This window comes from Nomascus leucogenys, chromosome 15, assembly GCF_006542625.1.
Source record: "Nomascus leucogenys isolate Asia chromosome 15, Asia_NLE_v1, whole genome shotgun sequence".
NCBI classification, from domain to species: domain Eukaryota; kingdom Metazoa; phylum Chordata; class Mammalia; order Primates; family Hylobatidae; genus Nomascus; species Nomascus leucogenys.
Genome location: NC_044395.1, coordinates 10,913,245 through 10,927,998, shown reverse-complemented (window position 1 = coordinate 10,927,998; position 14,754 = coordinate 10,913,245). Strand labels below are relative to the sequence as shown.

The window sequence follows — 14,754 nt, the reverse complement described above, 5'->3', positions numbered from 1 at the left end:
AGCAGAGCAGGTATTCTCCACAGTAACAACACAAGCATGTGCTATGAATATTCTTCCTGGCCTTCCTCAGATGGACCTGTCTTCCTTCCATGGATTAAATAGTCAGGGAAAATATCCAGACCATTTTAAGTTTATTGAACTCTATCTTTGTGAGGTAATGAATGGAGTTTGGAACCAAGTCCACCTTAGTAGAATGTTGAAATACTCTGACCTTATTTCCTAGTTTAGGAGTGTGAAGTTGGAATTGATGTTCTTAGCAACTGAGAGAATCTCTGTGTTGATTCCCTGACCTGGAAATAAGTAGGGGCTGTTTCGATAGAGAGGGGCATATGGACGCCCCTGGGTATTCCAATTTCTAGTAAAAGAGTCACAAAAACTACTGGATCTTTAGGGCAGCTCACTGATATTAATACCACTGTCAACGTCTTAAAAGATTCAGGATGGAAATTTTTATCACATTTCCATTTAACTCAGCAGTTTGATAGGTGAAGAATGACCGGGAATTGTAAGTTAACTTGGTAGCCACTAATATTATATGTCCTGATCTAGATGTGTTTTTATTAGAATATATCAGTACAGTCACTAGCACAGTGATATTGATTAATGCTTTTGTCCAAATTTCCAAATACAAAATATGTTATATGCAAACAATTTTTACATGTGAATACATACCCACATATTCATACATACATATATACATATATAATAATAAAATAAAATGTGTAACCAGGATCCAATTTAATAATAAAATGTTGCAAAACCATTAAATGAATTTATTTTTGTACTTTTATCCCATACAGCCTCTTCTCTCCGTACCAGAGATAATGTTCCTGAAATGTCTGTTAACCCTTCCCTTGATTTTCTTTATAACCTTACTGCCCCAGCCTGGAAAAGTATTGTCACCTAGGTGGTGTTATAATTGTGATGTCCAAAGGGCCATTCCACCTTTCTTTCAATCCAGCTGCTTCAGCATGTTGAGGAACATGGTAAGACCAGTGAATTCCATGATCACAAGCCCACTGATGTACTTCTTTAGCCCTAGAGTGAGTGCCTTGGTCAGAGGCAATACTCTGTAGAATACCATGATGGTTGATTAGGCATTCCATGAGTCCACAGATGGTAGTCTCGGCAGAAGCACTCCGTGCAGGATAGGCAAACCCATATCTGGAGTGTCTATTCCACTGAGGACAAACCTCTGTCCTTTCCATTATGGAAGAAGTTCAGTTTAATCAGCCTTCCACCAGGTAGCTGGCTGATCACCTCAAGGAATGGTGCCATATCGAGGGCTCAGTGTTGGTCTCTGTTGCTAGCAAATTGGGCACTCAGCAGCGGCCATAGCCAGGTCAGCCATGGTGAGTGGAAGTCCATGTTGTTAAGCCCATTCATAACCTCCATTCCTGCCACCATGGCCACTTTGTTCATGGGCCCGTTGGGTGATGACAGGGTGCCTGGAGTAAGAGGCTGAGTGGTGTCCACAGAACAGGTTATCCTATCCACTTGATTATTAAAATCCACCTCTGCTGAGATCACCCATTGGTGAGCACTCACATGGGATACAAATATCCCCACATTTTTTGACCACTCAGGTCCATCCATATACCTCTTCTCCAAATTTCTTTGTCACCAATTTTCCATTCATGCCTCCTCCAAGTCCCTGACCATCCAGCCAAACCATTGGCTGCACCCCGTGAATCAGCATGTAACTGCATATCTGGCCATTTCTCCTTCTCCACTGCTTGAAGTTCTGCCCACTGGGAACATTTCCCTTCACTGCTGTTCTTCGTGGATGTCCTGGAAAGAGGCTGCAGTGCTGCAGCTGTCCACTTTCAGGTGGTGCCTGCATATCGTGCAGGGCCATCTGTGAACAAGGCCCTAGTCTTCTCTTCCTCTGTCAACTGATCATAGGGAACTCCCCATGAGGCCATCGGTGTAGGCTGGCGGGGAGAAGGCAGGGTGGCAGGAGTGGAGACCATGGGCACTTGAGTCACCTCTTCATGTAACTTGCTTGTGCCTTCAAGACCTGCTTGAGCCCAGTCACGTATATGTCATTTCGATTTGTTTATGGAATGTTTCTGTGCACAAACCACTTTATGACTATATGGGTCAGAAAGCACCCGGTTTATAATAGGCAGTTCAGGTCGCATGGTGACTTCATGACCCATTGATAAAATATTCTAGAACACTAGAAAACATTTGTAGAAAAAATATTTAAAAAGACAAATTTGAAAGTAAATTTTACCTTATAATAAAACAATGAATCAATGTTTTTGTTTCCTAGAGGTTCAGACAAATCAATAAGAAAAAGACTATTAACTCGAAAGAAATAATAAAGTTATGAAGTTCTGAACAGCTAATTCACAAAAGGAGATACACTTGTCATACACATGTGATAGGGTTCTGTATCATACTCATAAAATAGTATGTATTTACTCATGCGTGTAAAAGCAATGAAAATTATGACGGCAATAATATCTGATGATTACTTATACAGTCGGGAAATAATTAGGTATTTCTTTGGGAAAAGCCATTCTGAAAGTCTAAACAACAAAAAAAGTTAGGGAATTTGGATCTTTTGAAACACTGTTCAAAGATGATGAATGAGAGAGTGATGCTGAGCTAGAGAGTGCCAACAAGTGAGGACCATTATGGATTCTGGAAAATTTTAAGTTGAGAGCAAGCACTTGTGAGTGTTTCTCAGTCATTGGTGAGGGAAAAAGAGTAAGTCCTTCCTTCCTCTTAGGTATAAGTATTAGTTACAGGAAGGTATGGGCTGTTCTCAGGAGAGTTCAAATAAGAAACACTAAGGAATTATGTGCATGCTTATGAAGAACCTCTTATTGGTCTCTTCCTATTGTTTTTGTGTTCATCAAGGGAACCTGAAAGCCCAAGAGAAATCCCAGCCTGTGAAACACAGATTAAGTTCAGTTCGCTGCACTTCAACTAGTTTGGTCCCTTTGTAGAAATGGACCACTCTTTCTCAACACTGTGTATCTGTTCTTTGAGTGATAATTTTCAAACTAGTGCCTGAACATAGGGTATAGAAAGTAAAAAATTTTGAGAAAAAACTCTGATGAGTTTTATTATTGAAATGAATCACATACTGTAAGGTGAGTTCTTAAAGGGGCAGATTTAACTCGTATTTTTCCTGCTTCTCTTCATCTTCAAGTTCCATGTAGAACAATGTTACTTGGAAATCGTTAGCGTTCATTCCTAACTTTGGTAATTTAGTCCCTCTTCATAGATAGATAGATAGATAGATAGATAGATAGATAGATAGAGAAAGTAATTAAGGATCTATAAATAGGGTCTAAGTTGCTACAGCATAAATGAGCAAATCAAACATTGACCCCACTCATTGACACTCCTGTCTTAAAGTCTCAGGCTGTCTTCATGATTAAAATTTTCATATTTCATCAAATTGGAATACGAGGCTATCTTAGGGATTGGGTCCTCCTGGTGTAGTAGAAGTTTTAGAGTTGTATTTGTTTTATTTTTGTGAGTTCTAATATCTATGTTGATGATTTCCATAATCCTATCCCTTTTATTTATTCTCATATCTGAAAAAATCTGACTTTAATGTAGTTTAAGTCACATGCCTTAAAGATAGGACACATTGTATCTCAGCTCTACTAATAGCAGAGATCCTGGTTTCTTTTTTATTGGTGAAACAGTTTTACAGTATTTTCCCATAAACTATTAATAACAATTCTGAACTAAGACGATATATTGTATTCAGTTAAAATGTAATTTCTGCTTCAATTTTAATTGTATAGAATACCAACTTTTTTCAACATCAAGCCAACGTATGTCTTCCCTCCTGCTTTGGTTTCATTTTCCCTGTTTCAGGTGGTAGCTATTAAATAAGAAACACAGATTTGATGGAATTGTCTTCTCTTATAAGAACATTTTCCTAGGTTTATGAGCATGTGGAGTAGGGGAGAATGGTAGGGGCAAAACATGTTCTCTAACAAAAGCAATATTAGAAAATATTTAGACATCTGGGGTAGAGGTATGTGTGATACCTAGTAGGTTGTAGTTGGGAGAACACATATGAACGTCGTGTTTCTGGAGCCTCTTGGGGGATGGTCAAGTGTAAGAGAAACAGGAGGGGAGTCATGTATGAAGCCTGGTATTTTCTGGGTCATTTGGGAGGTTGTGGGAAATCCCGCTACGCGTTGTGCTAAGATCCTTACCTGATCTGAGAGACTTGAGAGACACTCTTTTAAATAGAGACAGGAATGGGGGCACCAGTAGCAGTAGCAGGAATGAATCCTTCCTCAAAATCTAGCTTTGAAATTAAGAAAACTAATAATAATGGGATAATAATAAGATATATGTATTTTCTTACTCTCTGTGATCAAATATGGCAATTCTGTAATACTGCTGCGAGGCATAATGTTTCATGACTCACTGTCATTTATTGAGCGGTTATCACCTGCCAGACACAGTGCTAAGTACTTTACATGTTTCATCTTATTTAATACTTATAACTTCTCAGTCAGGTAGGTGAGGCTAGTAATACCAAGTAATATGTGAGGAAACTAGAGATGAATTTGGTATACTGTAAACTTTTGAAATATTAACTGCTACCAAAAGGTAAATTCTTAGAATTAATAAAATGTGATGGGTAGAATTCAAAATAACCTCACAGATCCCCTAGACCACCTTCGTTATAAATCCTCCCTATATAATCACTGTCCCCTTAGTATGGGTGGGACTTGGGAAAATGACAGGATTTTACTCCACTGATTCCATTATATTACGTAATACATTAGCAGAGCAAACTGGAGACAGATTTTCTTGCTGGTATGAAAGAAGTAAGCTGTCATGTTATAGAAGGCCAGGTAACGAGGATCCTAGAATCTAGGATGGCTTCTATAAGCTGACAGTGAGTGATATGCCCTACCAACAACCAACAGGAAAACTGGGACCTCAGTCCTAAAACTGTAAGGAACTGAATCGTGCCAAAAACAATAATCTTGGAGGATGATCCCAAGCCTCAGATGAAATTGCAGCCTCTGGCTGATAATACTGATTAAAACCTGCTGAGACCATGAGCAGAGGGTCCAACTGACCTGACTCACAGAGAGGGTGAAATAATAAATTTATATGCCTTATGCCACTGTTTATGGTCATTTGTAATATATCAGTGAAAATCTAATACAGTGTGTTTCTTCTACTTTCTTCTGCATGTGGGTCTCTATTTATGTGTGTTTGTGTGTGAGAAACAGAGAGAGAGAGAGAGAGAGAGAAAGATTGGAAAATTACTTCATCTTTATGAAAGAAGCTTTGTAACAGTGAAGGCCAGGATAACTGTAGAATTATCTACCATGGTTGATGCAGTTTCCACATAGAGAATGGGTTATCAGTTCGCAATTAACTGCTACATGCTGGATGCTCTTTATATCCCAGTGGGGAGAGAGATGAAGGGTGAGAAGAAATGTCCAACGCTAACCTCATGACAGCGTTCATCCTCATGGACCTTCCCCATGCCCCAGCTCTGGACGCCCCACTCTTTGGAGTCTTCCTGGTGGTTTATGTGCTTACTGTGCTGGGGAACCTCCTCATCCTGCTGGTGATCAGGGTGTACTTTCACCTCCACACCCCCAGGTGTACTCTCACCTCCACACCCCCATGTACTACTTCCTCACCAATCTGTCCCTCATTGACTTGTGGTTCCTCACTGTCATGGTGCCCAAAATGCTGACGACCTTGTTGTCCCTGTGTGGCAAGGCTATGTCCTTCCACAGGTATATGACCCAACTCTATTTCTTCTACTTCCTGGGGAGCACCGAGTGTTTGCTCTACACGGTCATGTCCTGTGATCGCTATAGAGGAAATACTCAGCACTTCCCAGGTAGCGAAAACACTCCCCAAGAAGTGAGCCAAATGCTAGTGGCCCAGGAGGGCACACGTGCTCCCACTCATCATCCTGGCATATCTGAGTGGGTAACTAAGAGTGGATAGTTCTTAGTGAGCAATTCAAAATTAGTAATATAATTTAGTTATCCATGTGAAATTTATTACATATATAGGTCTCAGCATTAAACATTATTCCAAACCACCTGCACAGTTATAATTCTTTCACAGATTGTCTAAGACATTTTTAAATTCACAGCTAGATTTTTATTTAGGATGAACGTGCTTGTAGTATCTATTGATGCATTTCTCATCAACAGATTTTTTTTAACTTTTAAAAATATATATATATTGTAGTTGGGTCTCAGGGATACACAGTGGAATCATTCATATATGTGAGCTGATGATATGCTTTTGTATTTTTTGTGTGTACACAAAAATTTAAGAATTTACAATCGTGGGGCATATTGTTTAAGGATAACAAATATGAGAGGTCATTTTTCTGTTTGTGGCTATTTCTGTTTAAATATCTTTTTGGTTGTTTTAGTATATCTATGCACTTGTACATGTATATACATATCCAAATGTATGCAAAAGAAAGCATATAATATATAATACATAGATATGTTAATGAAAATTCAACACACACACACACACACACACATATACATTTATATGTACATATATCCCCTAAAATATTATTTGTAGAAACATCATATTAAATTGGCAGCGATAGCAAACTATTCAAAATGACTATCAAATAATGAATGTAATATAAATTGTTGTATATTCACACAATGGATTACTATACAGCAATGATAATATATGATCTATAGCTACATGTAAGATGATATATGCATGTAAGATGATATATGCATGTATCTTTTGTGTCATTTACTTATGTTTATTAAGATTCAGTGAAAAAAAATTAAATATCTAGATCAGTGAGGGCAATCTTGCCCTGCTAGTTTTGCTTAGCAATGTCTGGAGATATAGTTGCAGGTCACAGGTGCTCGCATCCAGCGGCTAGAGGTCAGGGATGTGGGTAAACATCCCACAGTGCATAGCACAGACCCTCATCACAAGGCTTACCTTGCCGGAAACATTCATTGTGCTGAATATGAGAAACCTTGATCTGACTTTAAGTAAAAATGTGTGAGACCACTACAATAGAAATAACAAGATATTTTCAAACAAATATAAAAGTTGCTGAAGAAATTGGGCATTACTATATGCATATAAAATGGAAGATTCATATTTTAAAGTCACCAATTCTCTTCAAATTGATCTATAGATTCAATGTAATTCCAATAAAATCCCAGCATTTGATTTTGCAGATATGAATATGTAGATCTACAGTGTATATTGAAATGAAATGGATCATGAAAATGGTTAAGGCAGTCTTGCAGAAATAAAATACAGTTGAAAGATACACAACACCAGATATCAAAACCTATTATGAAGCTATAGTAATTCAGAAAGTGTAGAATTTGTATAAGTATTTGTATGGAAATGAAGAGAGGATAAAAGAAATAGACTTGTATATATTCATATAACAAAGATGGCACTTCAGTGCAGTAAAGCAATAATGGTTTCTTCAATACATTATTTTAAGTTATTGGGTTTTCAGAATGAAAAAATAATCTTGACCCTATCTCATACTATACACAAAAAAATCAATTACAATGAATAGGAGATAAAAATATGGTAGATTTTATGACATTCAGTTAGTAAACATATTTCAAAAAAAACACAAGAAGCTAACCATAAAAATGATACATTAAAGTTATTACATTTTGAAATAGAAAATTTCCAGCTTATTTTCTTTGCATATAATTTAATAAAACCAGAGTTTAATAAGCAAGTTATAAGACAGAAAACAAAACCATGAGAATTTAAACAAAATCCATAAAAACACCTTCTGTTAATGAGGTAATTATAACTATAATTAAAGTTATATAGCAAATAAAAAACATCCTGATGTTACATGTGAAGTAAAATTAATTTCCAATGAAATAGGGATATAATGAAGGAAAAAAACTTGAAGCATTAAATATTACATAAGTGAAAAGTAATAAACGTCTGTGCAAGAAAATCCTTTGAAAGCAAAATACTAACATCAGAAATATATTGGAATCAATTCATAAAATATCCTAGAACATTAAAAGCATCTGTACAAATAAAAATTATTTAAATAACAAAAATTTGAGAGCACATTTTATCTTACAATAAAACAAAGGATTAATGTCTTTAATTTGTAAAACTTCAGACAAGTTAAAAGGATAAAGACTATTATCTAAAAGGAAAGAAATCAGTAAAGATCTTGAAAAGTTAATTTTCAAAAGGAGATATATGCATGAAATGTTGAACAGTGTTTACTCATGCTTGTAAAAGCAATGAAAATTATGACAGCAGTACTCTCTAATTATTACTTATACAACTGGGAAATAATTATTTTAGGTAGGTTTATCTTTGGGGAGGAGCCGCTCTGAAACTCTAAACAACAAAAAATGGTTGGGAATTTGGATGTTTTGAACCACTATACAAAGACCGATGAGAGAGTGATGCTGAGCTGCAGAGCACCAAGTGAGGACAATTATGGATTCTGGAAAATTTTAAGTTGAGAGCAAGCAGTTGTGAGTGTCTCTCAATCACTGGTGAGGGAAAAGAGTAAGTCATTCCTCCTTCTTTCCTCTTAGATACAAATATTAGTTCCAGGAAGATAAGGACTCTTCTCAGGAGGGTTCAAGTAAGAAACACTAAGGAAATGCATGCATGCTTATGAAGAACTTTTCATTGGTCTCTTCCTGTTGTTCTGTGCTCCTCAGGGGAACCCAAAAGCCCGAGAGCAATCCCATCCTCTGAGACACAAATCAAGTTCCTGCCCATGTTCATTTCCATTCCCTACACTTCAACTAGTTTGGTCCTTAAATAGAAATGGACCACTCTTTCTCAACACTGTGCGCCAGTCGTTTGAGTGATATCTTGCAAACTAGTGCCTATACATAATGGGTAGAAAGGGAAAATTGGGGGAAAAAGTTAGATGAGTTTTACTACTGAGAAGAATCACATACTGCAAGGTGAGTCCTTAGAAATGCAGATTTAAACTTATTTTCTCTATCTTCCCTTCTTTTCTTTATCTTAACTTTAATTCAGAGCTAAGATATTCAGGAATTATTAGAATGTGTTCTAAAATTGATTTATCAAGGTAGACTGATATAATCGAGGGTATACAAATAGGACCCAAATGTCTTCATCAGGGATAGCCAAGGTAAACATTGTCTCCACTGATTGAGACTCCTGCCTTAAGTATCAGGGAGCAATGGACTTCACCTCATAAAAATTTTCATATTTCATAAAATCTGATTATGCTGCATTCCTGAGGATTGGGTCCTGCTGGTACAGTAGAAATTTCAGAGTTATAGGTTCTATTTTTAAGGTTCTGATATCCATGTTGGTGATTATAATAATGCTGCTTCTGCTATTTATTTACATGTTTGAAAAACCTTGCTTTAATGTAGCTTCAGCTGCATTTCCTGGTAGTAATATGTCAGGATACATTTTACCTGGGTTCTGTAAACTGCAGATATCCTGGTTTCTTCCATATTGGTGAATCAGTTTCATAGTCTTCCCCACAGAACAATTCATAACAAGCCTAGACTAAGAAAACATTTTGTATTCAGTTAAAAACATCATTTCAACCTGAATACCAATTGTACAGAATCTCAGCTTTTCTTGACATCACGCCAATATATATCCCTTCCTCTTGTATTGGTTCTGTTTTCCTGTCTTAGGTGGTAGATATTAAAAAAGAAACATAGACTTGAAAGAATTGTCTTTTATTATGCATTGCCTGGGGTTATGAATATGTGGAGGAGGGGAAGATGATGGGGGGCAAAATGTGATCTCTAACAAAGCCAATATTAGGAAACATCTACACATCTAGGATAGAGTGAGGTACAATAGAAAGCTAGCCCCTATCTAGTAGATTGTAGTTGGAAGAGCACATATGAACATCATGTTGTTAGAGCCTCCCAGGGGATGGCCTAGTGTAAGAGAAACAGGGCCAGTCATGTATGAAGCTTGGTGCTCTCTGGATCATTTGGGAGGTGGGAGGTTGTAGGAATCCTGCTATAGAGTTGTGCTGAGATTCTTACCTGCTCTAAGAGACCTTGGAGAAGCCCTTTAAAAACAGGCAATAGTAAGGACATCAGTAACAGTATTGGGCATGAAATAGTCCACAAAGACATAGCTCTTAGATTAAGAAGGACTCTCTGAAAACACTCAGAGAATATATGAACTCTATCTAAGATAAAAGGCAAATCCGTAATACTGCTGCAAGGCACAATGTCGTAAGACTCACTATCATTTATCGAGCAGTTATTACCTGCCAGGCATAGTATTTAGCACTATACATATATAACCTTATTTAATGCTGAGAATTTCTCAGTGAGGTAGGTGATGTTGGTGATGTCAGATATAATAACATATGAGGAAACTAGTGGGTAATTTATGTGTACTGTGTTTCATTCCTAGTAACAATTAAATTCTTGTTCTTTTAAGTTTTCCCATGAACTCTGCAATGAAAATAGAATATAGTAGGTGGAATCCCAAGGAGCCCTCTAAATTCCTGCTCACTGGTATACATTTCCTATTTAATAACCTTTCAGTGTGCGTGGGACCTGTGACTATGATGGGATATCAACCCTGATTACAATTATGTTACAGAACATTTTGCCACAGTAAACTGGACAGAGATTCTTTTCCTGAGTTTGAAGAAGTAAGCTGTCATGTCATCGAAGGCCAGGTGAGGAGGATTTTAGGACATAGGGTGACCTCTGTAAAATGAGATTGATATGTCATGCCAAAAACCAGCAGAAAAACAGAGACCTCTGCCCAGAAACTGCAAGAATGGGATACTGCCAACACCTGCAATAGGCTTGGAAGAGGATTGTGGTCCTCCTGTGAGATTTCAGCTTCTGGGGACACATTGATTGAGACCTGTTGAGACTCTCAGCAGAGGGTCCAGCTGACCTGACCCACAGAGAGGGTGAGATAAAAATTGTACACGTTTTATGGCACTAAGTTTGTGGTAATTTTTAATATATCAATGGAAATCTAATATAGTGTTTCTCTACTTTCTTCTGAATGTGTGTCTCTGTGTGTGTGCACCTGTGTGCATGTGTGTGAGAGAGACTGAAATAATTTCATCATCATCTCTGTGAGGGAAGCTTTGTAACAAGCAAAGTGCAAGATAACTCCAGAATTATCTACCTGGTTAATGCAGTTTCCACATAGAGAATGGATTCTCATTTCTCAATTAACTGCTAAATGCAGGGTGCTCTTTATATCCCCAGAGGGAGAGAGACCAAGGGTGAGAAGAAATGTCCAACGCCAGCCTCCTGACAGTGTTCATCCTCATGGGCCTTCCCCATACCCCAGGGCTGGACGCCCTCCTCTTTGGAGTCTTCCTGGTGGTTTATGTGCTCACTGTGCTGGGGAACCTCCTCATCCTGCTGGTGATCAGGGTGGATTCTCACCTCCACACCCCCATGTACTACTTCCTCACCAATCTGTCCTTTATTGACATGTGGTTCTCCACTGTCACAGTGCCCAAAATGCTGATGACCTTGGTGTCCCCAAGCGGCAGGGCTATCTCTTTCCACAATTGCGTGGCTCAGCTCTATTTTTTCCACTTCCTGGGGAGCACCGAGTGTTTCCTCTACACGGTCATGTCCTATGATCGCTACTTGGCCATCAGTTACCCACTCAGGTACACCCGCATGATGAGTGGGAGCAGGTGTGCCCTCCTGGCCACCAGCACTTGGCTCAGTGGCTCTCTGCACTCTGCTGTCCAGACCATAATGACTTTCCATTTGCCCTACTGTGGACCCAACCAGATCCAGCACTACTTCTGTGACGCACCGCCCATCCTGAAACTGGCCTGTGCAGACACCTCAGCCAACGAGATGGTCATCTTTGTGGACACTGGGATAGTGGCCTCCGGCTGCTTTGTCCTGATAGTGCTGTCCTATGTGTCCATCGTCTGTTCCATCCTGCGGATCCGCACCTCAGATGGGAGGTGCAGAGCCTTTCAGACCTGTGCCTCCCACTGTATTGTGGTCCTTTGCTTCTTTGTTCCCTGTGTTGTCATTTATCTGAGGCCAGGCTCCATGGATGCCATGGATGGAGTTGTGGCAGTTTTCTACACTGTGCTGACACCCTTTCTCAACCCTGTTGTGTACACCCTGAGAAACGAGGAGGTGAAGAAAGCTGTGTTGAAACTGAGAGACAAAGTAGCACATCCTCAGAGAAAATAAATAGTAGGAAGTAAATACACTAGTTTGTTTAAAAATAGTAATCTAATACAGTTATTCGTGTGAAATTGATTATATGTATAGTTCTGTGTTAAACATTATTCCAAAACACCTGCACAGTTATAATTCTTCCACAGATTGTCTAAGACAGTTTTAACATCACAGCTAGACTTATATTTATGACGAACATGATTATATTCTGAATTATTGACTCATTTCTCATCAATAGGTTTATATTAAGTTTTAAAACATTTTAATCAAATCTCAGGGATAGATGATTAATTCATGTTTATAAATTGATAAACAGTTTTTGTGTTTTGTTTGATTTCATACGCACATAAACTTAAGAATTTATCATCATGGAGACATAGTTAAAAACCAGCAACAAATATTATTCAAAACCAGCAAAAAATATCATTTTTCTAATTGTGGCTGTTCAAATTTCTTTTTGGTTTTAACGTATCTATATATTTGTATGTGTATATACTAATCCAAACATGTATACAAAAGAAAGTGCATGACATCTAGCATATTTAATATATAGGTTTTCATATATTTATGTATGTATATGTATTTGTCTATTTACATATATATCTGAAAACATTTCTAGAAACACTATTTTAATTGGCAAGAATAGCTAGCTATTCTTAATATATTAATATTTAAAATATTACCAATGAATCAATTAGAAATTGTATATTCACAGAATAGATTTCTATCCAGCAATGATAACGAATGATCTAACAACTACATATATAATTGTTTATGCACTTTATACATTTGCACCCATTTTTAATGTTTGTTAAGATCCAATATAAAAAATTAAATCTCTTAAATATCTAGATTACTTGGGGCTGTTTTGTCTCCTAGTTCACTTGGCAATGTCTGGAAATATTCTTGCTTGTCACAGGTGCTGGCATCTATTGGCTATAGGTCAGGGGTGTTAAACATTCCACAATGCACAGGAGAGACCCTCACAACAAAGCTTATCATGGCCAAATGCCGACAGTGCTGAGGATGAGAAACTGGAGCTGAATTTAATTTTTTTTTTTTATTATACTTTAGGTTTTGGGGTACATGTGCACAATGTGCAGGTTTGTTACATATGTATCCATGTGCCATGTTGATTTCCTGTGCTGAATTTAATTTTAAGCAACATGTGTAAGACCACAACAATAGAAATAAAATATTTTCAGATAAATATAAAATTTGCTGAATGAATCTAGGATTATAAAGTGCACATGGAGACTCATATTTTTAAAATGCCAATTCTATTCAAATTAATCTATAGATTTGATGCTATTCCAAGTAAAATCCCAGCGTTTGATTTTGCAGCTATGGACATGTGGATCTTAAAGTGTGGATTGAAATGGAATGAGTCCCAAAATGGTCAAGACTCTCTTGAGGAAATAAAGGATAACTGAAAGATTGACAACACTAGTTATCAGAACTTATGACAAAGCTATAGTAACTCAGTTTTGTATTTGTATGAGACTAGACAAATAGAAAAATGGAACTGAATACAGAGTAAAGAAATAGACTGATGCATATTTGTATGACAAAGATGACACTGCAAAGCAATAAAGCATGATTGCTTTCTTGAATAAATTATTTTGGGGTATCTGGATATTCAGAATAAAAAAATCAGTCTCGATCCTATTTCATACTATACACATAAAAAACTCAATTGTAGTAGATATGATATATAAATGTGGTGGACTGTATGACACTTGTTTCGGTAAGACACTTTTTAGTAATGCAAAACCTTCTTGGAAAAAATTAAAATACTTTTTAAAATTTATTTTATTATTATACTTTAAGTTCTGGAGTACATGTGCACAACGTGCAGGTTTGTTACATAGGAATACATGTGCCATGTTGGTTTGCTGCATCCATCAACTCATTGGTTACATTAGGTATTTCTCCTAATGCTATCCCTCCCCCAGCCCCCCACCCCCCAAAAGGCTCCCGTGTGTGATGTTCCCCTCCTTGTGTCCATGTGTTCTCATTGTTCAGCTCCCACTTATGAGTGAGAACATGTGGTGTTGGTTTTCTTTTCTTATATTACTTTGCTGGAAGATGTTAGTTTCCAGTTTCATCAATGTCCCTGCAAAGAACATGAACTCATCCTTTTTATGGCTGCATAGTATTCCACGGTGTATATGTGCCACATTTTCTTTATCCAGTCTATCATTGATGGACATTTGGGTTGGTTCCAAGTCTTTGCTATTGTGAACAATGCTGCAATAAACATACATGTGCATGTATCCTTGTAGTAGCATGATTTATAATCCTTTGGGTATATACCCAGTAATGGGATTGCTGGGTCAAATGGTATTTCTAGTTCTAGATTCTTGAGGAATCGTGACACTGTCTTTTACAATGGTTGAACTAATTTACACTCCCACCAACTGTAAAAGCTTTCCTATTTCTCCACATCCTCTCCAGCATCTGTTGTTTCCTGACTTTTTAATGATCGCCATTCTAGCTGGCATGAGATGATATCTCATTGTGGTTTTGATTTGCATTTCTCTAATGACCAGTGATGATGTGCATTTTTTTGCAAAAAAAAAATTTA

General features: G+C 37.4%; 1 protein-coding gene across 1 annotated transcript; it reads left to right on the top strand.

Moving 5' to 3' along the window:
* Positions 1–11,243: 11,243 nt before the first annotated feature.
* On the top strand, positions 11,244–12,179 carry LOC100583413 (olfactory receptor 10G4). The gene has a single exon (XM_003253311.2). The coding sequence runs from the start codon at positions 11,244–11,246 to the stop codon at positions 12,177–12,179; it is 936 nt and encodes a 311-aa protein (XP_003253359.2).
* Positions 12,180–14,754: the final 2,575 nt, after the last annotated feature.

What these genes read in the sequence shown, in the direction of transcription:
- LOC100583413 (XM_003253311.2), top strand. Translation starts at nt 11,244, where the DNA reads ATGTCCAACGCCAGCCTCCTGACAGTGTTCATCCTCATGGGCCTTCCC.